Source organism: Rana temporaria, chromosome 1, assembly GCF_905171775.1.
Source record: "Rana temporaria chromosome 1, aRanTem1.1, whole genome shotgun sequence".
Classification (NCBI taxonomy): Eukaryota; Metazoa; Chordata; class Amphibia; order Anura; family Ranidae; genus Rana; species Rana temporaria.
This window is the reverse complement of record NC_053489.1, coordinates 544,317,667-544,344,830: the sequence shown is the minus strand read 5'-3', so window position 1 is coordinate 544,344,830 and position 27,164 is coordinate 544,317,667. Positions and strand designations below refer to the sequence as shown.

The 27,164-nt window shown below is 45.3% G+C and overlaps 1 protein-coding gene across 4 annotated transcripts in view; it reads right to left on the bottom strand.

The window, feature by feature from the left end:
* CLCN3 (chloride voltage-gated channel 3) overlaps positions 1–27,164 on the bottom strand; it is a 123,310-nt gene that overhangs the window by 65,187 nt on the left and 30,959 nt on the right. For 2 of the 4 annotated variants that reach the window (XM_040333166.1, XM_040333187.1), the window contains exon 1: positions 7,611–7,821. The exons of the other annotated variants lie outside the window; for them this stretch is intronic. In XM_040333166.1, the coding sequence (XP_040189100.1) occupies positions 7,611–7,689 (79 nt within the window). In that variant the 5' untranslated portion in view covers positions 7,690–7,821. Of the gene's footprint in view, positions 1–7,610; positions 7,822–27,164 lie in introns of those variants that run through there. 4 annotated transcript variants of the gene reach the window in all.

Here is a 27,164-nt window from a genome sequence, read left to right as displayed (position 1 = left end):
GTTTGCTGCTTCGTTCCGCTGATATCAGCATGAATCACTTCTCCTCCCGGAGCGACTCAGTTTTTTTTTTTTTTTTTGCTCAGCCTAACGTTTCTTGTAGCTGGCCACCAGATGTGCACAAACCTCAGGAGGGACTTTGTCCCACTCATCTTTGCAGATCCTCTCCAAAATACTAGGGTTTTCGTGGCCGACATTTGGTAACTTGAACCTTCAGCTCCCTCCACATATTTTCTATGGGATTAGGGTCTGGAAACTGGCTAAGCCACTCCAGAACCTTAATGTGCTTATTGAGACACTGCCTTGTTGCCTTGGTTGTGCGTTTTGAGTCATGGTCATGCTGGAATAACCATACATGACCCATTTTCATGGGGGAAGGAGGTTCTCACCCAAGAATCGACAGTACATGGTCCCTGCCATCATCCCTTTGATGCAATGAAGTTGTTCTGTCCCCTTAGCGGAAAAACACCTCCAAAGCATGTTTCCACATGTTTGAAGGTGGGGATGGTGTTCTTGGGGTCATAGGTAGCAAGCACAGCGAGTTGATGTCAAAGAGCTTGATTTTTCTCATCAGACTACAATACTTTCACCCAAGCTTTCCTCTGAGTCATTAGGATGTTCATTAGCAATTTTCAGACAGGCCTGTACATGTGCTTTCTTGAGCAGACGGACCTTGCGGGTGTTGCAGGATGTCAGTCCTTCACGCCGCAGTGTGTCAATTGTTTTCTTGGCGATTATGGTTCCATCTGCCTTGAGATCACCAACAAGATTCTCCTGTGTAGTTCTGGGCCGATTCCTCACCGTTCTCATGATCATTGAAACTCCACGAGGTGAGATCTTGCATGGAGCCCCAGACCGAGGGAGATTGACAGTCATTTTTTGTTTCTTTCATTTGCGAAAAATTGCACTAACTGTTGTCACCCTCCCAACAAGCCGCTTGGCGATGGTCTTGTAGCCCATTCCAGCCTTGCGTAGGTCTACAATTTTGTCCCTGACATCCTTGAACAGCTCTTTAGTCTTGGCCATGGTGGAGAGATTGAAATCTGATGGATTGATTGCTTCTGTGGACAGTTAACAAGCCGAGATTAAAAGCACTCCCTTTAGCCTAGGTTCACACTGACAAAGGGATTGAAATCATGCAAGTTCAGTTTCATACCTGCATGTCAGTCCCAACTTCGGGGGCGATTTCAGAGACATCTGTGCGGATTCCTGCACGGATGTCTATACAAATTGCACCCTGAAGGTCACCAAATGTAGTACAGAAACGACTTTTGTGAATCGGTGTGGCGCCGCAAAGTCAGTATGCAAATCGCATCAATGTGAACCTAGGCTCAGCTCGTTACCTGTATAGAAGACACCTGGGAGCCAGAAATATTGCCGATTGATAGGGGTCAAATACCTATTTCACACATTAAAAGGCAAATCAAATTATAACTTTTTTGAATTGCGTTTTTCTCTATATTTTTGTTGTTATTCTGCCTCTCACTGTTAAAATAAACCTACCATTAAAATGATAGACTGATCATTTCTTTGTTAGTGGGAAAACGTACAAAATCAGCAGGGTATCAAATACCTTTTTCCCTCACTGTACATCCTTGCAGTGACTGATGATGATATAGAATGAGCTCCGATAAACCCCCTTGATCTATTCTGCCAGAAAGCTGTCAAAGCTGATAACTCAAGTGGGTTCGTAGATCCGAGATGAGCTCAGGCATGTTTGGACACAAGTCACGTCCGAATAAACCTGAGCTTATCATTAGTGATGACCAGATGCAGAAAAACACCAGTCACCACACGTTATCTTTTTTTTTTTTACTTTATTGAAGTGTCCCAAATATCACTTCAGAGAATGCTATGCATGGCAGAGGGTTGCATCATACTGTGGTGAAACGTGAGGTCTTGGGTATGCAATGTCATTTGACATCAGGGGGCAGAGATAAGGCTATTTCTTGCTCACTGATTAGTGGATGGTTCTTTAAATATCTTTGTTCTATATCACACTTTGTCACATGCCCGATGAAGGGGTCCTGCGTGGCTCTGAAACGTTGCCATCTGCTGTAATGATGTGATCACTGATTAAAAACAAAAAAACTTTGGACCCATTGGGATTAGTACATTTGGGTAAGGGCTGGTTCACACACAAGACGTAGTGGGATTGCATTGGGTGGCTATTCCAACGCAGCCCGACCGCATGGACAAGGCGAAATGCCTGGTTTTCCCACGTGCCTGGTTCACACCACTGCATTGTGGTTGTGTGTGGTCACGGTGTTCTGATGAAAAGTACAACATGCTATACTTATCAGCGTGGGGAGGATAGAGGCAAACCACTGCTGCGCACCACGCGACCGGCAACTAAACTTAAAGGGGTTGTAAAGGTTTATGTTTTTTCACCTTAATGCATCCTAAGCATTAAGGTGAAAAAAACATCTTACGATCACTGGCCCTCCAGCCCCCCGTTTTACTTACCTGAGCCCTGGAAAGTCCTGCATCGTGAATGCGTTCTTTTTGCTTGGTCTTCTCGGCTCTTCATTGGATATATTGATAGCAGCGCATCCATTGGCTCGCGCTGCTGTCAATCCACTTCAATAATAGACGCGAGGGCCGGGCCGAGTCCTGTAGTCGGCTGCTATGAACGCCGAATACAGGATTTGGGAGCACGCCCGCAAGGTAACCCCCCTTGAGAGAATAGCGGAGAGGAACGCCAGAAGACGAGGATCGGGGCCACTCTGTGCAAAACGAGCTGCACAGAGGAGCAGGGCTGTGGAGTCGGTAGATAAATGTTCCGACTCCGACTCCTCAGTTTTATGTACTTCCGACTCCGACTCCTCTGTATTAATATGCGAATGTATTTTATACATTCCTTGAGGGAAAGAAACGCAACCTACCACAGGACTACTGGCTGGGAAGCCAACAGTCTACTGTATTGCACAGTTTAAGCAAAAGACAAACACAATGAAAACAAAGTTTTTTTTGTTTTTTTTTTATTAAAGCGGGGGTTCACCCGTACATAACACTTTTTACCCTTAGATGGATGCTCGTTTTGTCTAGGGGAATCGGCTAGTTGTTTTAAAATATGAGCTGTACTTACCGTTTACGAGATGCATCTTCTCCGCCGCTTCCGAGAGGCTTCCGACGGTCGCATCCATCGCGTCACGATTTTCCGAAAGAAGCCGAACGTCGGTGCGCAGGCGCAGTATAGAGCCGCACCGACGTTCGGCTTCTTTCGGCTACGAGTGACGCGATGGATGCGACCGTCGGAAGCCTCTCGGAAGACTGTCAATCAAGAAGGAACGCCCGCTCCCGAAGACCCATACCCGGAAGCGACGGAGAAGATGCATCTCGAAAACGGTAAGTACGGCTCATATTTTAAAACAACTAGCCGATTCCCCTAGACAAAACAAGCATCCATCTAAGGGGAAAAATTGTTTTATGGGTGAACTCCCGCTTTAATCAATCAAGTGGCTGGATAGTAGCAGCAGGCATAAACATCAGGAACAGGATCTTTACCAGTTCAAAAATACAAACCACATTATTTGGTTGTTTTAGAACAAAAACAAAACATAGGGCAGTGGGAGGATCCAGGAAGGGGCATTTATTCTAAAACATGATTTTCCTAGGAGAATCCCATAGTCATGTTTAAAGTTTAAGCTAACAATCGGAGTTTACAAGTTTTTATAGCCTAAATGACAGCAGTTTTTCCAATGGTTTACAGCTTCAGTCTTGAACTATTGGCCCTCCATTCCCTTCACTTATACAAGTGTCTCACTCTCTAGTCCAGCAAAAAACATATTTATTTAATCCCTTATGAGTGAGAGGCTAGGTTACCCATGGGCACTGGGTTCCCTGTAAAAGCAGGACACAACACTATGGAAAGTATAAGTATTGCAGCTCCTAATTGTGCGTTGCGTGCCATATAGTGAAGCACATGAAAAGCATGCTTCTTCACGGTCACTTAACGTGTTCGTTTTGCGGTTACGTGAGGCACTGCATGCATTGGTCTTTATTCTTACAGTAGAGAAGTCATTAATTATAACTTTTTGTGAATTGGGACATTTAAACTTGCTTTTTTTTTTTATTCCAATCTAAATTTAGTAGGAGTCGGAGTCGGAGTCGGTGCATTGTTTGCCGACTCCGACTCCAGGTACCCAAAATTTCCCCCGACTCCGACTCCCCGACTCCACAGCCCTGCAGAGGAGGCAAGTATGACACATTTGTTATTTAACCACTTACTTAACCCCGCACCATTTGGCCACTTTTTTCGATTTGGCACTGCGTCGCTTTAACTGACAATTGCGCGTCGTGCTACATGGCTCCCAAACAAAATTGATGTTCTTTTTCCCCCCCAAACAGCTTTTTTTTGGTGGTATTTGATCACCTCTGCGGTTTTTATTTGTTGCGCTATAAACAAAAATAGAGCGACAATTTTGAGAAAAAAAAAGCACTATTTTTTTACTTTTTGCTATAATAAATATCCCCCAAAAAATATATAAAAAACTCAATAAGCGTATATTAATTGGTTTGCGCAAAAGTTATAGCGTCTAGAAAATAGGGGATGGTTTTATGAGGTTTTTGATAATTTCTTTTTTTTTTTACTAGTAATGGGGGTGATCTGCAATTTTTATCGTGACTGCGACTTTTTGGCGGACACATTTGACACATTTTTGGGACCATTGTCATTTTTACAGCGATCAGTGCTATAAAAATACACGGATTACTGTGAAACTGGCAGTGAAGGGGTTAACCACTAGGTGTCACTGAAGGAGTTAAGTGTGTCCTATGGAGTGATTCTAACTGTTATTGGGAGGAGCTACCAGTGACATGTCACTGATCACGGTACAGTAGATCAGTGACATGTCACTAGGCAGAACAGGGGAATGACTTGTTTACAAAGTCATCCCCCCGTTCTGCCTTTGCCGACTGCAATCACAGGCCGCATGGGAACATCGAGTTCCCGGGACCAACGAGCACACTCCCGAGACGTGCACGCCCACTGGGCAGCAAATTTAAAAAGGGACGTACAGGCACGCCCATTTGCCTGCCTGTGTCATTGTGCTGATGTATATCTGCGTGCGGCGGTTGTTATGTGGTTAAAAAATAAATATTATTATAATTGGAAGCTGTAGTATCACTTTAATGAGATCTGACCTCTCAAAGTTTTTTGAGAGGTCAGACGAAACGAAAGAATCCTCCGAGCTCAGTGCATCTTTATTGTGCGGAGCTCAGCCGGATTACTCTGCAGTGCAGTGACTAGTGACAACCGGCCTAAAGAGGAACTAAACTTATCAATTTAACGGTTTCACAAAACAGTTACATTCCTGGCATGCCTTGTAAACCTCAGACATGAAATAGGAACAAAGCATATCCCTCTATAGCAGGGATATGCAATTAGCGGACCTCCAGCTGTTGCAGAACTACAAGTCCCATGAGGCATAGCAAGACTCTGATAGCCACAAGCATGACTCGCAGAGGCATGATGGGACTTGTAGTTTTGCAACAGCTGGAGGTCCGCCAATTGCATATTCCTGCTCTATAGTGTGTACTTGTCTTAATTAAGAACACTAGGTGTCATTTCTGTCTGCTACTTAGATCCTCTGCCATCAGCATGAATCACTTCTGACAAGTTTTCCTGACACCAAGAGAAAAAAAGGTGACAGGGGAGGGAGCTCCAGCTGACTGAAAGCCTCAGCTCTGTTCCTGTGTGTCCCTTCCCTCCAATCAGCTGTCAAAGTTCTCCTCACTGAGCTCTGCAGAGTACAACTTAAATTTTCCCCTTTTTTCTGACAGCTCAGAAAAGCTTTATAAAATTATGGACTTTGAATGGATGTAGAGAAGAGAAGAATAGCGACGGACAGATACAATTCATGTACAAGGGTTTTTTCATCTCTGTGCATCACCAGAGGATATTCACTTCACTGAGTATATGTAGGGGGTTTACAACCACATTCAAGATCAACAAGCTAAAATGGCAGCTTTCAGGGCTGAAAAAGGATAGAAGGGTTCAGTTCTGCTTCAGTTGATGTGGTGATTTCAGCTACAGACTTCATTCAGATATCCATTTTCAGCTGGCAATTGTCGGTTATGTAAAAGCCATCCTAGTGGCTATTCAGTCTCTGAATTGCTTTAAAGCGGGATTCCACCCACAATTTTTATTTTTATTTTTTTAAAGTCAGCAGCTACTAACAGTGTAGCTGCTGACTTTTAAAAAGGACACTTACTTGTCCTACTTGCCGCTGGCCCCCCCCGATGCCAATCCCTCGATCGGTGCAGGTCCCGCGCCACCATTCCCACTAAGGGAAACAGACAGTGAAGCCTTACGGCTTCACTGCCCGTTTCCTACTGCGCATGCGCGAGTTTTGTGCCGACTTGTGAATGGACGGCTGCTCTCTGGGAACACGCACAGCTCCAAGAAAGCAGCGCTCCCTATTCACTAGAAGAAGATAGACCGCGGCTACGGAAGAGGCAGATTACAGACTTCCGCATAGCAACAGGTATTTTGGGCGAGCATCATTTTTTTTTTGGGGGGGGGGGTTTCCCGACAAATGTTTTTCTGGGTGGAACTCCACTTTAACAGACAGTGGGGTGGACATCCCTCCCACCACCCATAAGTGCCTTTCTGGTCTCTCCCATGCAATTGTGAGGCTGAATTAACAATCCAGCAGCAGAGGACCATCCAGTCCATAGCTGGCCATGGACTGGATGGAGGCCGGAAGCGACATTATGATGACACTTCCGGCACTGGCCGATGTATACACTGCCAGTTTTTTACTGGAAAGCAGAGATTGCCAGTCCACTTTCACACCCCTCCTATAGAAAACAATGGGCAGCGCCGCCGAACCGCTGCTTCAATTTTTTTTCAGCCGCTAATGGGTGTTAAAAGCGCCAGCCGAAAAGCGATGGTAAAGCACTGCTAAAAATAGCAGCGTTGCCCGGGCGCTTTCAGTGTGAAAGTGCTTATAGACCTTCTTTGTAACTCCAAGCTGGTAGCCTGTAAAAAAATGTAAAGCATTACCTATTGCGATATTTAAGTACCGAAGTTTGGCGCCATGTTACGAGTGTGCGCAATTTTAAAGTGTGACACGTTAGGTATCCATTTACTGGGTGTAACATCATCTTCCACATCACACAAAATAATTGGGGTAAATACTTTGTTTTATTTTATTTGTTTCAAAAATGTTACTTTTGAAAAATAGCTGCCATTTTTATCCCTAGGGTCTCTGCTACAAAAATATATAATGTTTGATGGTTCTGATTATTTTCTATGATAATTGTTACTTGCAGAATTGTGCAGCATTGCACAGTGCGATGAGGACATGTAGAATCCAATGTATACAGAATGCAGTTCAGGTGATGCGGTGGGCCTGGCAAGTCCTGTCCCTGTCATCCACCCTACAGAATGTAGAGATCGGGACTACAGAGGAGGCGGCGGAGGGATCTGTGATAGGGATCAGTGTAAATCGGTGACATGTCCCCCCTCCCTTGTACCGGCGATCTGTGCCGTGCCCGCTCCCATACATAACACAGAGCCGGGGATCATCCTCCCACATCTGACCGAACACAGCCATGGGAGGATCGCCATTTTTCACACCTCGGTAGCAGAAACAGACTGATCATACCTCTCTTATGGAGCTCCCGCAGTGGTATGTCATCTCCACCCCCATCGTAGGGGAGGTAGGGGTCCGCCGCCTCTTCCATGGATGATCCCGCAGCACAGACGAGTCGGGGATCGGCGGAGAGATGGGAGGATCACGGCTCAGCCCGGGACGCTGCCATGTCTGATCAGTGCTGCCTCCTTGCAGGGACACTTGGTGACGTCATCAGAGGCGAGGAATCAGCATCGGGAACTCAACACTGCAGACTAGCGGTGGCCGAGGGAATCACCAGCCCTCACTGCATTATACAACCACATCCCCTTTTCATTAGCACACCCCCTGACACTGTCCCTGCAAAGGCTGCCATGTAGTTGCTGGATCGCACTCTGTACTTGGCAGTGCCCCATGGGCAGATGTCTATATATAAAACAGGTAGGTAGACCTGTTCACAGATATGACAAGGAAGGACTCTGACCCTTTCTTCATCTCCATACAGGAGACTCAAGCTGGACAATCTCCATGAGCATGGAGTGGAAACAAAGAGCAATTTAGAAGTATAGTGAGGATAGATCCCAGCCTACCTGTGTCCCCATAGAGAGATATAGGGGCTTGTTCACAACGAATTGGTTGGGTTGCGCTAGTCAACGCATAGACAAGGCAGAAAGCCTCAGTCTCTATTGTGTCAGTTCACACCGATTTGCAACACAAGGAAGCAATGTGCTGCTGATGATCAAAAAGTAGCAAAAAAACTCACTGGAACATAAAAAAAAACACACACATAAAATCACAAATCGCAGCACTCGCACAAATTGTCCGCGAAGGTCACCAGACACGGGCTGACGTGTGTTTTGCCATGTGATCCTATCCTTAGGGTCTATTCACACCAGTTGTTGCATTACAACACTGGGTGCGGTTGAATGCTGAGGGGCGATTGCAGTGCCAATCTCAGCATATCATATTGTTCACTTGTTTAATTTTTTTAACCACCTCAATACTGGAGACTTTCACTCCCTTCCTGCCCAGGCCACTTTTTAGATTTCAGTGGTCTCACACGTAAAATGACAATTAACGTGTGAGCATGACAGACATCAAGCGCAGGAGTGACGTCATCGCTGCTCTGGCCAGTCACAGCGCTGGAGCAGCGATACCCAGAAGTCACTCCGGGTATCATGGTGGCGTTGGAGGAGGGGGCGAACGAGGGCCGCTGCAGGGGTTTCGATCTCAGTTAAGCAATTCCTAATGAGCTAGTAGGCTATGCATACTAGCTCATTATGCCTTTGTCTTGCAGGTTGTCTTATTTTTTTTTAAAAGAGGGTTTACTTCCTCTTTAAGGCTTCATGCACACAGGACGTTTAAAAAAATGCCACGGCTGCTCCCAGAAAAAAGCAGCGTAAAAAATGCACTTTAAACAACATTTTTGAATAGCGTTTATGGGAGTTTTTTGGCCCCCCCCCCCCCATAAAAACACTCCCTATAATGTAAAAACGCCAAACGCGGCCAACAGCTTTTTTACAGCAATTAGCGGCATTTTTACAGCTCAACGGCCTCTGCTCCTGGACGCCCAGGCTGTCATTTTTTTCTATGCCCCTAAACGCTTATGCCTCCAAATGCCTCTGACAGCTTATTTGTGCATGGACACATAAGCCAACATGGAGGGGCGCTTAGAAGCATTTAAAAAAAAAAAAATGTCTGATGCCCCCAACAGTAGCTGTAAAAATGTCCTCCGTGCATGAGCCCTGCTAGCTAAAAAAAATAAAAATGCGCCTACTTTCACACTGAGGCGGTTTACAGGTGCTAAAAATAGCGCATGCAAAGCGCCTCTTCTGTCACTTGAGCTTTCACACTGGAGCAGTGCACTGGCAGGACGGTAAAAAAAGGCCTGCAAGCAACATCTTTGGAGCGCTTTAGGAACGGTGTATATACTGCTCCTAAAGCACCCCTGCACATTGAACCCTTTTGTGCCCGCTAGCGGGGGATAAAGCGCCCCGATAGCAGACGAAAAGCGCCTCAGTGTCAAAGTGCCCTAATAGATACAGCATTTCATTTTTACCTGGCAAAAGAAAAATAACTTTTAGCCCTGACAAGTCCACTATGTATCTTCAAGCTTTTACGTTTATCAGTGCTCCCACTAATGTGGTCTAGAGCAGCGCTTGGCAACTAGTGGTCTGTAGACCACTGATGATCCACGAGAACATTTTGGTGGCCCCTGTGGTTCTGACGCATTTTAACATTGTGTCGAATGCATACCGCCCAATGTGTTCTTAATGCTTGCGGACGGTCAATATTGTTGCCTTCTCTTAGTTCTGGACTCCTGTGAACTCAGAGGGAAGCTCCGGGAGCAGGAGGTAAAGAAGGAGGGGGCTTCCAATGGCAGCGCTGATAACAGACTGTGGGAGGGAGCATGGAGCTAGAGCACATGGCTGGATAAGGAGGTAAAATCCAATGACGAGTCTGTGTAAGGCAGCAGTATGATGCAGAGTGCAAGGGGGCGGGGCAGTGAGCCGAAGCATTGTGTATATAAGGCATGTCAAATTCAGGTTAGTGAACCACGGGATTCAAAATGACAAAGGTTTAGTGGTCTGTGAGATCGTCAGCCATTGGTCTATAGCAGGGGTCTCCAAACTTTTTAAACAAAGGGCCAGTTTACTGTCCTTCAAAATTTAAGAGGGCCGGACTGTGGCAGGTGGGAGTAGAAAATGTCCTGGCGTCAGCGGGAGTACACAACTCCCCATGATTGGTATTAGGGGGAGTAATAGTGCTCCATCATTAGTATCAATGGGAGGAATAGTGCTCCATCATTAGTATCAATGGGAGGAATAGTGCCCCATCATTACTATCGGTGGTAGCAATAGTGTCCCATCGTTGGTATCAATAGGAGGAATAGCGCTCCATCATTGGTATCAATAGGAGGAATAGCGCTCCATCATTGGTATCAGTAGTAGTAATAGTGCTCCATCATTGGTATCGGTAGTATTAATAGTGCCCCATCAATGGAGTCAATAGTGGTATCCCACGGTATCAATGGGATTAATAGTACCCCATCCGTGGTATCAAAGGGAGGAATAGGGCCCTATGATTGGTGCCAGTGCTAGTAATAGTGCCCCATCACTGGTTGCTGACAGTGGGGGGGAATAATGCCCCAAGGGCCAGGTAAGAGCAAGCAAAGGGCCGCATCTGACCCCCAGGCCGCAGTTTGGAGACCACTGCTCTATAGTATGCTTCTTTTAATCCAGCTACAATTGGAAATATACATTGGCACCATTATTAGCAGAACTTTGGATTAACAATGTTTCTGCAGCATGGATTTATAGAGGTTTTTTCTAGCCAGCTACATTGTGCAGTCATTTTTTCCATACACTATAGTTCCTGTACAGTGCTTATATGCTTGAAATAATAGTGTCAGTATGTTGGTGCCAGGCTTCAAGACGGAATTAGTCTGTGCAAGTTTTAAACAGCGCATTTCCTCTATGTGAAAGGATTAGGTTTGTTCTGATATAACCATAATGTACAGCAGATCAAGGATTTATAGAACAAGTTACAATTGCGCTGAATGTCTGAACCCGTAAAAGCCTTGAATGCAGAATAGTAAATGCATACATTATTATGTGCAAACCCTGCTTAGCACGCTGTATAGGGATGGCAATTTGTGCATGATGTACAATCTCTATTAGAGCATTACCTAGGACCTTGCTGAATCCAACCTAGTACCACCAGTTATTTTCTTGTACCAGCTTTCCAGTTTGACAGCTAAAATCTCCGGTGGCCTCAAAGTGACACTGGTGCTTCACATGACTTGAGTCCAAGCGTGGCCGCCTGTTGGCAATCATGGATGGGAAATGGTTGCTCGGTTACATGGTCGCCTCACTCTGGCAGGGAGTGGGAGGTCCTACATCGTATATATCCAATGGGATTCGTGAGCGCCGGACATAAGCAAGACCATGCATACGCCAAGGCCCATGACCTCTCTCGGAACCCTGCTCTATCACTACCACAACAAAATTGACCAGCCCACCTTTCCTGTGTGTCGCAGCAGGCACCAGTCTACTAAGGTGCCTCCAGCAAACAAGATCCATTCTGGGGCATAGTTTCCATCCACCGCAATGTCCATAGTGCGCTGAAAGTGCTACTGCAACCCTACCTGAACTGTAACATACAGGCGAGTCACCAGACTGTACCCTTGCTCTATTTGCATCCTCCGTGGCCTAGACCCCCATCGTGGAGAGTTGCCGAGTCCTCTAATCCACAGCAGCCCTAAAACCTCAGAGGAGCCCCTAGATCAGGGGTGTCAAACTCAATTTCATCGTAGGCCGCATCAGCATTATGATTGCCCTTAAAAGGGCCAGTTGTATCTGTAAGATTAGATGTCCAGTGCATCCCCTCCCCATATATTAGATGTCAAGAGCCACCCCACCATCAGAAGTTGAGTCCACCACTCTCCCTTACATCACAGTGCACCTCCCTTTCCTTATGCTGCTGCTGGGAAGAAGCTGGATGCATTGATGAAAGCAGAAAGTGTCTGGAGGAGGACCAGAGGAGGGCTGCAGGAGAGGTGCGAGGGCCCCATGAAATGGCCTGGAGGGCCGGATTCGGCCCGCGGGCCTTGTGTTTGACACCTGTGCCCTAGATCCTGGGAATCCAGGTCACACCTCAAACAGGCACTGGACACACAAGTTCAATATGGTATACACCAAAGTGCCCCCCAGCCTCCCATACTTCAACCCACTGACAAAGAGGGATTTTTTTTTTCTCCCAGTACCACCACAGGACCTTGTTTTCAAACTTTCTACTATGCTTAGCCACTATGTACACAGGACCTTATGAGAGGTCCAGCAACTTAATTAACCTGAAAAACATACTGCGCATTTGCCCATCAACACTGTATATAGTGCACACACTTGCCTCAACCAACCATTTCTATTACATCTAGTCAGATAGACCTGTACTAAAGAGATATTGGTAAATCAAAAGAAAACAATAGGATGTGAGAAGCATTGCCAGCTTAATTCTAGGGCATCTCTAATACCTACACAAGGGGCAGGCCAAAATCTTGGATCAGATTGGACGTTATTCTGCCATGGTTTCTTTCACCACATCCTTAGCAGTCCTGTGTGTACTGATGGTGTTCAGGTTGCTTTCAGATGTAAACGCTCCAACGATCCCCTTGAAGGCTGACAAGCTGCAATTGTGAACAAATATAGTGGTTATAACTAACGTTTTGCAGTTGAAAACTGAAACGGTTTCAGGCCTCGGATTTGCAGTTAATCCTTCAGTTATTCTTCAATGCCGTAACCTGCCGTACAATATTGCACGGTGAACTTAATCCTCTCAGACCTGCAGATTTAATTAAGTAGAGTTAGCCTCTAATGTTGGTTTAGTTTTAAATTACAGTTTGTTTTTTTAAAGGTGATTTTTTTTCCCACTGTGAGGGAAAGTGGCTCTGGGACCTTTTTGAGCTTCGTATGTCTTTTTACCGTGTACTTTGCTGCGTTTTTACAAAAAAATTGGCATCTGCGTGCCTCATTTTGGGTGCTATTGGCAATGAATAGTAACCTTAAAATGTGATGATGTGTTCTATTTGCATCCACTGACGAACGATCTAATGTTATGAATAAGGCTCCTTTCACACATGCGGATCCTGGGAGGATCAGTTTTTGGACATCCGCTTTCTCGGCGGGGAATCGCTCCGTTGATCCCCGCTGAGCCGGCAGATGACTAGTCTATCTCTGTACACTGTGCAGAGACGGACCAGTCAGATCTCCGCTCTTCTCTATGGGGGGGGGGGGGGAATCAGATGAAAACTAACAGTCTGTTAGTTTTCATCCGATACGCCAGACGGATGCAAAATAGGGTTTGCATTCATCACACTTTAGCAGAGGGGGATCAGATCAGGGGTGATCGGTGTCAGCGGGCATGTCACCACTGACACCTGACGCTCCAAAGAGGTACATGGAGGGCCTGTTCAGATCTGAACGGTCTGAAACGTGTGAAAGGGGCCTTAATATGTTGAAAAGGTTATCCATTTCCATGGAGTATACTTTTTCACCAGACAGGACTATGTATACGAGCCATTTTTATTCTGTACATACTTGATGTTACTTTATACTGCCAGGCAAAGATTCTACCGTCTAAAGCAGGGGTCTCAAACTCAAATTACCTGAGGGCCACAAGACAAGTTTTCATATGCCATGGGGGGGCCGCATGCAAACTTTCAAACTTCAAAAACAACAGTACTGGTGTCAGCGAGCGCATTATTACCACCAGCACTGGTGTAAGTCAGGGTTTGACAAATTTGCTTGTAATCTAGGAGCCAGCTAAAAAAGTTAGGAGCCAGAAAACGCACCCCGTCCCGACGAGCTTGCGCGCAGAAGCGAACACATACGTGAGCAGCGCCCGCATATGTAAACGGTGTTCAAACCACACATGCGAGGTATCGCTGCGATTGGTAGAGCGAGAGCAATAATTCTAGCACTAGACCTCCTCTGTAACTTAAAACATGCAACTTGTAGATTTTTTTAAACGTCACCTATGAAGATTTTAAAGGGTAAAAAAGTTTGTCGGCATTCCACAAGCGGACGCAATTTTGAAGCGTGACATGTTGGGTATGAATTTACTTGGCGTAACATTATCTTTCATAATATTAAAAACAATGGGGATAACTTTACTGTTGTCTTATTTTTTAATTAAAAAAAAGTGTAATTTTTTCCCAAAAAAGTGCGCTTGTAAGACCGCTGCGCAAATACGGCGTAACAGAAAGTATTTCAACGATCGCCATTTTATTCTCTAGGGTGTTAGGATAAAAAATATATATAATGTTTGGGGGTTCTAATTAGAGGGAAGAAGATGGCAGTGAAAATAGTGTAAAATGACATTAGAATTGCTGTTTAACTTGTAATGCTTAACTTGTAATACCAACGGCCACCACCAGATGGCGCCAGCTCACATCTGGTGGTAATAACTTGTAATACCAACGGCTCACCAGCAGATAGCACCAGCTCACAAAAACAAAAAAAAATTTTTTTTTTTTTTTACTCTTTGCTCCCCCCACTTCCACCCTGCCTGCGGGCTATTTATAACTGGTCCGCGGGCCGCAAATGGCCCATGGGCCGGTACTTTGAGACCACTGGTCTAAAGCCTGGTACACATATGGCCAATGACTAAGTTGCTGATCTGTGTATTCCGACGGGCAGCGGGAGAGATCCCTGCATCAACATTGCTTGTGTTGATGTAGGGATCTGTCAAGTTTTTTTTTTGTTTCCCATTCAACCGTAGACCAAGATTAACAGTTTTTAAATACAATATATGTCCATGAGTTGGCCGAATAATTGAAAGCAATGTGCTCTCTCTGTGTGACCAATATTTTATCTTAACAGTACACAGTTACTCTGCCTCCCTGTTTTAATTTTGTTTATATGTAGATTTTACACAGCGTCCCAACTTTTTTTTGAAATTGGGGTTGTAACTATGTATATCATTGGATCTCAGGCAGCCCGTAGACGATGCAAATTTCTTTTCTGCAACAACGGGTTGCAGAAAATAAATTTGCACAACTCCCCATCAACACAGACAGTGTTGGCGGGGGTCTCCCTCCTGCCAAGCAGTTGTTTTCTCCCCGCGGGGATTATCAAGATTATTATAGCTAGGGGCCATAGCAGCCGCTTGCAATAATTAATTGGAAGCAAATTCGGAAGGCTGGTTGTAACCAAGTTGATCGATTTGAACAACTTGGTACATTCAGCCTGCCCATTAATTGTTTATCACAAAATAACAGCTCTTGTGCTGCAGTTGTACGACAATCATATAGGGTAAGAGTACTGGACAAAGGCAACATAAGATCCTGGGGAAAACTATAAAATTAAAAAAAAATATATAGTAAAACGTCATCCAATGACATTTTAGCGACACCTTATTAGATGCCATTGATTGAACATATAGGCCCAGATTCTCGTAGGGCGGTGTAAATCTAAGCGGGCGTAGCGTATCGTAGTTACGCTACGCCGCCGCAACTTAGAGAGGCAAGTGCTGTATTCACAAAGCACTTGCGTCTAAAGTTACGGCGGCGTAGCGTAAATGTGCCGGCGTAAGTGCGCCTAAATCAAATTAGGAACAGGGGGGCGTGTTATATGTATACTAATCATGACCCCACGTAAATGACGCTTTTTTCGAACAGCGCATGCGCGCGCATGCTCAGTATCACGTTGAATTTTCAAATTAAATTACGCTCACTCAATGCCTAGTCGACGTGAACGTAACTTACGTCCAGCCCCATTCACGGACGACTTACGCAAACAACGTAAAACACGACGCTGTTCGTACGTTTCCGCCGTCCATACCTAACATGACTTACCCTTGCTTTATGAGGGTTAACTTTACTCCGGCGTATGTCTTACGTAAACGACGTATCTTGCTACGCCGGGCGCACATACGTTCGTGAATTGGCGTATCTAGCTCATTAGCATATTCAACGCGGAAATCTATGGAAGCGCCACCTAGCGGCCAGCGTAAATATGCACCCTAAGATACGATGGTGTAAGAGACTTACGCCGCTCGTATCTTAGCCGAATTTATGCGTAACTTATTCTAAGAATCAGCCGCATAGATACGACGGCTCTCATTCGGACTTACAACGGCGTACATGGCGCTACGCCGCCGTAAGTCCTTTGAGAATCTGGGCCATTGTTCATAACTGATCAATTTCCCTCATCCCGAGTCAGTTTTTTGACATGCAGTAATCTATCATTACCTCTCTGCTTGAAAGCTTGTCTCTTCACTTTCTCAATACACTACAAGAAACAAGAGCTGAAAGGTCATCTGTCTTCCTGCTAACATGTCAGCCTGGAGCAAGGTAACCGGCTGCATCGTCTGGAGTAATAAAAGCGTATTCTAATGAATTATGAACAAACAGGAAAATACCATTACTAAATTTAGAGTTGTATTAATCAGAGTGTAAAATAAGAAGTTATTCATTATATAACCTAAGTCAACCACAGACAGACAATGGTATTTATGTACATTTGTGGATCCTAATTGTGCATTTACAATATACAGATTTAAGTTTTATTACCCCAAACATATGGGAATAGAACCCTAGTCCCCTTTCTTCTTCCGGCACCTCTATGACTAACTACTTCCTGTCTTTTGAGATCCTCTATGGCTCTCATTAAGCCCTCGGCTTTTTTCTTGTTTTTTGGAAGCTTGGTTGGGTAAAATCTGTTTGGGGGTGGTCTTGAGAACTCCAGGTGATATCCGTCCCTTATGGTTCTCAAAATGAAGTGATTGGAAGTCATCTTTTCCCATTGAGGTAGGAAGGCCCCCAGTCTTCCTCCTACCTTGATCACTTTGTCACTTTTTGTCATAGGTTTGTTCAGGAGGAAAAAAAAAAAAGAAAATCGCTCCTCCTTTACCCTTCCCTTTAGGGACCCAAGCTCTTTTTTGGTTGTCTGCCTTGGGAGTTGTGCAACGAGGACCCTTTGGGGCCCAAGTTGCACTTTTTTGTCTCCTTTTATTTTGCTGGGGCAGATTCCAGGGTGCTTTGCGTTTCAGCGGAAACGCTTTCTTTTTGTCCGCTGTGCGATCTAGCACCTTCTCCAACCCTGGCCCGAATAGCAAATCCCCTGTGAATGGGATGCCACATAATTTGGTCTTAGACGCGCAGTCCCCCTGCCATGTCTTCAACCATAGGGCCCGCCTTGTGGAGTTGGCTAGTGCGGATGATCTAGCCGCCATGCGCACTAGCTCTGCTGAGGCATCTGCAATGTAGGCTATGCCCCGCAACAGTGTGGGAAAAGAGGATAGTATCTGCTCTTTTGCAGTTCCTTCCTCAATATGAGCCTGTAATTGATTTAGCCAGAACTCCATATTTCTCGCCACTACTGTGACTACCATTGCTGGTTTTAAACTGCCCAGCGTGGAGTCCCATGATTTTTTAAGTAATGAGTCCATCCTTTTATCCATAGACTCGGACAGGACGCCCATGTCTTTGAATGCCAAATCTGTATGCCTTGATACCTGTGAAAAGGCGGCATCTAGTTTTGGGACCTTATTCCATATTGATGCTGGGTCATCTCAAAATGGAAACCGTCTCTTAAAGGTATTAGAAAAAAATGGTTTTCTCTCTGGGTCCTGCAATTCTTTTTTAATTGCTTCGACTAATATGTCGTGCACCGGAAAATTTTTATTTTCCTGCTCCCCTAATCCTTCATACATTTGATCATGCAAGGATAAAGTCTTTTTCTCTGTTTGTATACCCAGAGTGGTATAAATGGCTCCCAAGAGATGATCGACATCCTCTAATGAGAGTTTGTAGCGAGATGGCTTCCTGGAATCTCCTTCCTGAGCCTCTGACTCTTGAGAACCAGACACTGCATTGTCAGGTTCCTCTTCCGGCTCCTCTCTAAGAGTATTTGAAGGGCCTGCCCAGGTGGAAGGTATAATTTCTGCTACCGTTTGGGGTGAAGGAGAAGCTGACTGGAGCTGCGGAATCTGGAATCCTTTAAAGAAGGTTGCAAAGGATTCAAAAGGTATTGGATAACTCCTTAACTGATGATGCTAGATTCGTATGCTCAGTATTGTGTTCCTGTACTAGTTGATTAATACAGTCACTACAGATTGCTTTCCTCCAAGAATCTCTGAGTGTCACTTTACAAGATGGACACCTCCTTTTTGAACTGTGGGTGTCTTTAATTTTGTCTGTTTTCTGCAATACATAAGAACAAGCAACCCCATTAATACCAACACCTGTCCCTGCTCACGGCAGGTGTGCAGTGCCTACATGTGGGCTTACCTCACTAGGGGCCCCATGCACTACCCTCTGACACTGAGGGAATTGGCTACCCCCCCCTGTTTACTTTTTCCATAGGGCTTTGGAGGAGGGGTGGTAAGTCTAGGTTTGGGGAGATCCACCCTAGGTTCCCCTTACCTTTACATAGCTGGAGCTGGTCTCTGCTGGAGCAGGCTCTCTACCGTCCGCTTCCGACATGTCCCGTCACCAGGGTGCGTTTTGCCGTCTCTACAGCATGTGCAGCTCCTCCAGCCTCTGCCTGGCTCCATTTCATGGTACACGGCCGGAACCGGAAGTCGTGACCCCGGATGTGCACGCCCCCAAAACAACCCCCCCCCCGTCGCCGTAATGACGTCACCCGCCCTCGGCGACGTGCGTTCCCAACACCCGGCGCGGCTGCGCATTGGGATCCCCATCCCGCGCTGCCATGCACTACAGGGCTATGGGACGCTGGTCTGCGCAACTTCTTTCACCGCACTCCGTGATGAAATGGAGCCCCCCTCGATCTGCACCTGCACTCAGGGATACGAGGGTGGCCACGTTCTTTAACAGGTTAGTAGCTGTTTGTCCTTCAGAAGCCCCTGCTCCCTTTTTGGACTGTTTTTACCTGAGCCTCCCTGGCTCTCCTGGCAGGTTCCTGCTGGTGTCTCCCCTCTGCAGGAAACACAAATAACTGAGGAGCCAGCAGGGGAGGAGGAAATTTATAGAAGGCTGGCGTGGTGTTTCCTACAGAGGGGAGGAGCCAAGGTCTCTCAGGTGGCTGTCCTGAAAGACGATTAGGGGAAAAGGTATTTAGAAGAGTTTTTATTTTTTTTAAAAGCACATACACTGTATAGTACATTTTGTCCAAGCAGAAGAAACACACAATCTGTGTTCTCTCCTCTGACAGCACAGGAATTTGTGTGTTTATACACATACATAAATACATATACATATACACACACACACACACACACACACACACACACACACACACACACACACACAAATCCCCGTGCTGGCGCTCGTGCACGTGATCGCTTCCTCTGGTGGCTCTCCTGGGCAAAGCCGTATATGTACAGGATTTCGCCCAGGAGAGCCATTCTGCCACAGTATCTACGTGAGCTGGTGGGGAACCGGATATAGAGATTATATTATAGATAGAGAGAGACATCTATATACAGAAAGAAAAGAAACACACAAAAGTTAATAGTTGTTAAAAGTATTTAGCAATAAAGCTGTTACAAGTGCCCCAGATCTGTAGTTATGAGTTACAAATTAAACAGGTTGATTAGTATTATGATGCCAGGCTATCACTGTGGATGAGGAGTGAAGGGCAAAGGGATAAACCCAAGAAAATGAACCTTGGAAAGCACTAGTGCTGGTTGTGTGAATACCTGTGTGCAATTGTCCTTTCAGGTAAAGCTGCTAAACATAATATTGTAACATAATTAATTATTATACAGGATTTACATAGCACTTTACAATATAAGCTAATTTTGCATAATAATGTTCCACAAAAGCAGGCCCTATATTTACAGTATTATTTTTACAATCACCTTTGGCTCTACCAGAACATACACTAAATTACCAAAAGTATTGGGACGCCGGTTGAGGTCCGTCAAGTTGCTCCACCCCAAACTCGCTCATCCATGTCTTTATGGACCTTGCTTTGTACACTGGTCCTAATCAATTATTATTATAATACACTATTTATATAGCGCCAACAGTTTATGCAGCTCTTTACAATTGGTGAAGAGGGGATTTTGGTGTGGGGTTGGGCTTCAGTCTTGACCTCAACCGAATAGAACACCTTTGGGATGAATTAGAGCGGAGACTGCGAGCCAGACCTTCTCGTCCAACATCAGTGCCTGACCTCACAAATGCGCGTCTGGCAGCATGGTCAGACATTCCCATAGATACACTCCTAAACCTTGCAGACGGCCTTCCCAGAAAAGTTCAAGCTGTTATAGCTGCAAAGGGTGGGACAACTCAATATTGAACCCTACAGACTAAGAATGGAATGCCATTAAAGTTCATGTGTGTGTAAAGGCAGGTGTCCCAAAACTTTTGCCAATATAGTGTATACAGTATAATGCAAAGTGTCTGCCTATCAGGATAAAAACTTAATGGACAAGAACAGAATAAGGATTGTACAATCACATGTGTATAGCCAGATTTAACACTCTAAAAACAGATCTGTATGGCAACTGCAGTTGCGTTTGATCTGCAGTTGCCATGGTGTTGCACATATGATCAGTTATGACATCATCCATTTGGTGGCTTGATAGTTGATAGCGCAAGCAACTGTGACAATTATTCACGGCATGCCTTGCTATGGGTTTAGCGCCACTTTAAGAACTGTTACTGTATTCAGAAAGAGTGAACATAGGAACAAAAACATTTCCACATATCATGCTCCATGAAAGACATTGTTGATTAACCAATCAGGTTTCATTCTCTAACCTGCACTGGTAAAAGGTGAAACAAATTTGTTTGCTTGCCAAGGCAACATCTTCTATTTAAAAATAAACAAAAATTAGTTGCGCTCTTTGCTGAAAAGGGTCATCAACTTACTCCTCGTCAGAAGTGCAAAATCTTAATTTTCTGCCGCCTGTGTGTCCAAGCAGACATAGGCATTTATAGGCAGAAAGAAAAACCCACCAAAGCTTCTTAAGAGGAGCTAATGAGTAGGTGGGCCGAACGGACCCCTGTTCAGTTTGCACCCGAATAACGAACCCCATTAAAGACTATGGGACCCGAACGTCAAATATCAAAAGTGCCCATTTTGAAGGCTTAAATGCAAGTAATTGGGCATACAATGGTTATAGGGGTCCGGGTCCTGCCCTGGTGGACATGTATCAAAAAAAGTTAGTGAAAAACGTCATTTTTAAATGAGCAGCGATTTTTAAAGTGAAAGCCTAAAAATGTTCCTGCAAGCTGCCTTTATTTTGCTCAGCAACAATTGGGGAGCCAGTGTGGGCGGGAATGAGTCATGATTGGATAAAGTCATGATGACAGTGTCCAATCATGACTCCGACAATGCTCTGTGCCCTGATTTGCTGAAGCTTTCACTGCTTCAGCCAATCAGGGCTTGCAATGGACTGTTCAGCTCCGCAATGCATTGTGGTTGGTTTAGGGGGACTGAACGAACCAAAACTTTGGACCACTTTCGACAACAAAAGTTCACCCCGAAACTTATGCTCGGGACAAAACGAAAGTTCATCCCTACAAAAGAGCAGAGAAAATGCCTAAATGTGTCTAAATGCAAACACTAGATGCATTAAGTGTATGTACAATTATTGGAATATCCACAATATATTAATATTTTGGTCAGTAGAATGCAGACACTCCCCACCCCATCCCCCTAAATACTTACCTGAGCCCAATACGTTGCTGCTCCTCCCTCCCTCCTCACTGGACTCCCACTGTTGTCAATCACATTTAGTGAGAAGGGAGATGGAGGCGAGGCCAAGCTGCAATGCATGCGTCTATAGATGCAGACAGTGCAGCTTGGGATTGAGCCCGGCTTCCTATGGTGGCACATGAGGAAAGAGGAGGAGCCAGGAGCGCAAGTTGGGGGCCCCAAAAGAGGAAGATTAGGGCTGATCTGTGCAATACCATTGCTCTGTATGACAAAAAAAAATTTACAATCACTTTAAAGGGTACTGGGACTCAAATGAGACACTTTCAATTTTCAAAACAATACACTTAAAAAGCACAGATCAATAAAAGGCCATTTCAAGCTTGCATCCATTTCCCAGAACATTCTATAGCCTCCCAATCTGCCTGTAGAATTGACAGGGACCACACCAGGAAGAGTTGATTTCATGGCTCAGTCACAGCTCCCCCAAGCACAATAATATCACAGCCCTCTCCTGCAGTGCCCAGGCATTGTGCGAGAGAGCGTCCTGACAGGCGAGTCGCCTCAATAAAAACATTTGTCCAGCATCCCAACCTATTCCTTGCTTTGCCTAAGTGGGACCCACGCATAAGAGGTGGGGAGTCGAGGTTCATTGTCTTATGGACGCTGCAAGCAAAACAAGATGGTGGCAACTAGCAGCTACTTAACAGCATTATGAAATAAATATGATGAGGAAAGGTTTTTGGAGCTACGGATGATCACAATAATGAGGTACCAAATTTAAACAATTCAAGTATAATGGCTTAAAGTGGAACTTCACCCTAAATTAAATCTTACTTTTCCCCTCTCCCAAACATGGGAATTTTTTTAAACCTCAAAGCATTTTTGTGCCGAATAGGGTAGAGCCCTTTGGCACAGGTGCCAGGACTGGCAAAAATGGCGGCTTGGCCAAAAGTCAAAGGGGACTGAAATTCCTATATTTCTACATTGGGGGGGGGGGGGGGGGGACATAAGGACACAGGCTGCTATAGCTTTGTTCTGCTACTACTCCTTAAGCCCTGTACACACGGCCCGGATTCTCGTCAGGAAAAAAACGTTGTTTTTCCTAACGAGACTCCTGCCAAGATTCTCTTGCCGGCCGAGTGTACACACGTGCGATTCAAATGAACCGTCGTTTCTTTTAAATGGCACGAACGCGGTGACATCGACGAGCATGCGCTCGTCACATTTGATGCCGTCGCCACCACCTTGCTTCACCCTACCTATGCCTTGGAAACTACTGCGCATGCGTCAAAGTCTTTTCGAGCATGCGCGGGTTTCCACGGAAACAAGTATACACACGCCGAAAAAAAAAAAAAGAGACAGGTTCTCTATTTTTCTTGTCTAGATTCTGGGCAGTTTTCTTGACTAGAAACCGCAAAGCCTCGTACACACGCTCGGTATACTCCGCAAGAAAGCTCTGCCAGCAGTTTTCTTGCCGTTTCTTGCCCAGAAAACTGTGCATGTGTACGAGGCTTTACAATGCAGTTCTATGATTCAGCTAAACGCAATGCACTCCCCTCTGTGGCCAATATCCTCCTAACTGTAAAGCAAGGCATTTAAATGAGTCAAATGCAGAGCTCCCTCTAGTGGTCAATTCACAAATCTTTACATATAATCCCATACAGCAACCATTTCCTTAAACTGCATTCACAGAAGGTTTCTTGCTACTGAAGCAAAAATAACATTTGTATAAAAGTAGGGGAAAACAAAGCTGACAATGTATATAGAAAGTACACTGCCAACTTAACAAAACATGGCTGGGGTTCCTGAAGCCGAAATAACCACATACACACAGATGATAAACCAGGAGGGTTTAGGCAGGGGCTTCAAATAGAAACACTCAGAGGCATAAATGTAACCTTTATTCATACAATATAGCAACGGTCGGCACATTGCCAAATTCCCAGTAAATATGAACCTTCACCAACACAATAATAGTAATAATAATAATACAGTTTTATTATTGTGTTGATGAAGGTTTTTCATATTTACTGGGAATTTGGCAATGTGCCGACCTTTGCTATATTGTATGAATAAAGTTTACATTTATGCCGCTGAGTGTTTCTATTTGAAGCCCCTGACTAAACCCTCCCGGTTTATCCTCTGTGTATGCAAAACACACAGTCACGACACCCTAGACTCAAAGGAAGTAGGTTGAAAATTAACCTTGAAAAGGAATGGTGCTTGATTAGGAGGCCCACTATCTCATCCACACGTGTCTTCTTATTTTTGCTTTAGCCCTGGTTCACACGTTACACATGGAATCACATGTCAATTGAAATAACATGATTTTCTATGGAGGCAATTCACATGTACGCTAGAGTTGCACGATTCTGGAAAAAATGAGAATCAAATTTTTTGCCTAGAATTAAAGCGGATGTGCGCTGAAAATAAAATATTAAAACGCCAGCAGCTACAAATACTGCAGCTGCTGACTTTTAATATTAGGACACTTACCTGTCCTGGAGTCCAGCGCCGTCCACAGCAGAGGACGAGCGATCGCTCGTCACTCTGCTGCTCCCCCCGCCATCCACGGTGAGGGAACCGGGAAGTGAAGCGCTCCGGCTACACTGCCCGGTTCCCTACGGCGCATGTGCGAGTCACGCTGCGCCTGCCGATTGGCTCCCGCTGTGTGCTGGGAGCCGAGTGTTCCCAGCACACAAAGGGGGGGGGGGCGACGGGAGGTGACGTCATGCCCGCAGTCTGCCCGAGACTGTTGTGGCCGGAAGTGGGACAGGTATCTGCACCCCCTCCCCCCTGAAAGGTGTCAAATGTGACACCGGAGGGGGGAGGGTTCCGATCAGCGCGAGTTCCACTTTAGGGTGGAGCTCCGCTTTAAGATCACAATTCTCTCACGATTCTCAGTTTAATATCATCTTACACATTTTTCCCAAAAATTGGGGTAACTTTACTATTATTTTTTTTTAATTATTATTATTATTATTATTATTATTATTAATTGAAGTGTATTTTTTGCCCAAAATATTGCATTTGAAAGACTGCTGCGCAAATATAGTGCGACTTAAAATATTGCAATGACCGCCATTTTATTCTCTAGGGTCACTGCTAAAAGGGTGTATATATATTATAGACACACACACGCATGCTTTGGGACAGAAGATCTGGGCGAGCTGGGAGAGCCCATGGAGAGTCTGCCAAGAGACTGATGAGATACAAGTCCCATATCAGCCTGAGCCAGTTCGGTCAATAACAAACACCAATTCCTCCATCTCAATTCTGCAGAGCAGATGTGTAAGGAGTATCAGAGGAAGAAAAACAAACATCGGATTTCACAAATTCGTCAGCATGTTTACTGCTATCACTAGAAGATCTCTGGACCCTGGAGACAAATTTGCTTAATTCATTGTTGAATTTGCATGCCAGGAGATCCAAATCTGGCCTTTCCCACTTAAGACATAGGTCTTAAAACACCTCTGGGTGAAGAGACCATTATTCTGAATCCATACATGGTCGGAGAAAGCTCACTTGTCAATTTTCTACTCCTGGATTGGTCCTGACAGGCACAGCTGGAACAAAACTTATCTTTGGGCTGCAATACTTCTGGTTTCTCATTGATAATTGATCACCATCACCCCACCATGCCTGAGTTGGATGATCCTGCAGTGGGGAGGTCAAGTGTTCAATAGGTGTGAGGTCAGGGAGCATGCTGGAGAACATAGTGCTGGCAAAGGCGTGCAGCTCTTTGGGTTGGACGGACTCAGGGACCCCGCGCATTTTAAGGTTGTTGCATCTAGAGCGGTCCTCGAGGTCCGCGAGCTTCGATTTGATCCAGAGATTGTCATCTTTTTGCTCAGAGTATGCGTCTACTAGCTCATTGACCGTTTCAGTACAGTCCGCCATCTTGTGTTCTATGAATTGCACCCTGTTATCCATGTGCTTTATTTCTAGGGAAAATGTGTTAATCAGCGATGACAAGTTAGACATTAGGGAGGATTGCAGTGTCATAAGCATGTCCTTCATCGTGGTGTCCAGCACCGGTTGCCCTGTGGTTGGGAACTGAGCAATGGAGGATTGCAGGGAGGAGATGGCTGCGTCATTGTGTAGGCCCGTACTCCCTGTGACTGAGGCCTGTGAGGAATGATCCATCCGCATTTTCGACTTGGGTGGGCTCTGTGTCCCCGGCGTAGCAGGCGAGGTGTCAGGGGGAAAGGGATGCTGCAGCAAGAGGTTCCGATCTTGTGGATGGGCTGCAGGGAGATCTGTGTAGGCCAGCATCTGCCGTGCTGAGGCTCCGTCGGCGCCATCTTGGGCTTTCCGGCGGGGCTGGAAGGAGAACGAATCCAGCTTCCGTGGGCCGCGTTCTTGCGACCTTTTGCGGGTCATCGTGCTGGCGGGACTCGGGGGAGACAAGTCCGGTATTGTGGTGCCTGAAATCGCGGCGGATTCACCCGGTAGTCGCTGGATGCCCGGTCTGGATAGCGGAGCTCACCGCTCAAGCGTCCATTCGCGTGCACGCGCAAGCCACGCCCCGAGCCCATCGGGAGGTCAAGTGTTGAAATAGCAGATTCGCTTGAATATGTAGATGAGGAGATGAGATTCCCCAAGTGATTCAAGTCCTCTGCACCAAAAAGATAACCTGGACACCCCCCTTAAAACACATCCAGCTTGTCAGGCTAACATCCGACTGAGAATCTTACAAAATCATTTTCCAGACTCCAGGTCTGGATGCAGGAGCCATCCTAGGTGTCAAATCCAGAGACAAGACCGACTCATCTCATGTATCTAGAGTGTTAATTCGCAACAGCCTAAAGCTTTGGCACAGTGTGGTCCAGGTGCATCCTCCAAGGCCATGCCGAGTACCAGCCATTCCAGGAAATCTGCAAGAGTGAGAACTCTTGGCTCTGCGGTAATGAAGAAACGTAATTAAAACAAAAAGTGATTAAAACTGGAGAAAAAAAAAAAAAAAAAGGTCTCTTGCCTCTTCCCAAGAAGAGAAGACATCAATTACCTTGTAAACTAACAAGAAACTGCACGATAGGAGGGGTTATACTGGCTGACATGACATTATTTGGCATTGTTCGATCCTCCTGTGGATTGCAGTATAACCCATACAGCTCATAATGCCTTCTGCCCCGTGTCGCTCAAACAACGATTAACTAGACTAAATTGTGGATAAACTTTTAAATGTAGCCCACTCTCTAGATATGCGTTGGAGTGCAAATTACAGAGAATGAAGAAACAAACGCAACACATGAACATATTGCTGGGATCTTCTGCATCACATGTAAAAGTGTTCAAGAGTGAACATGTCCTAAAGAAAGGTTTCATTACACACCATTTACAACTCAAGTGATCACATAACATTACAACATTATGACCATTAAGTTACATAGTTAGTTAGTTACATAGTTAGTCAGGTTGAAAAAAGACACAAGTCCATCCAGTTCAACCACAA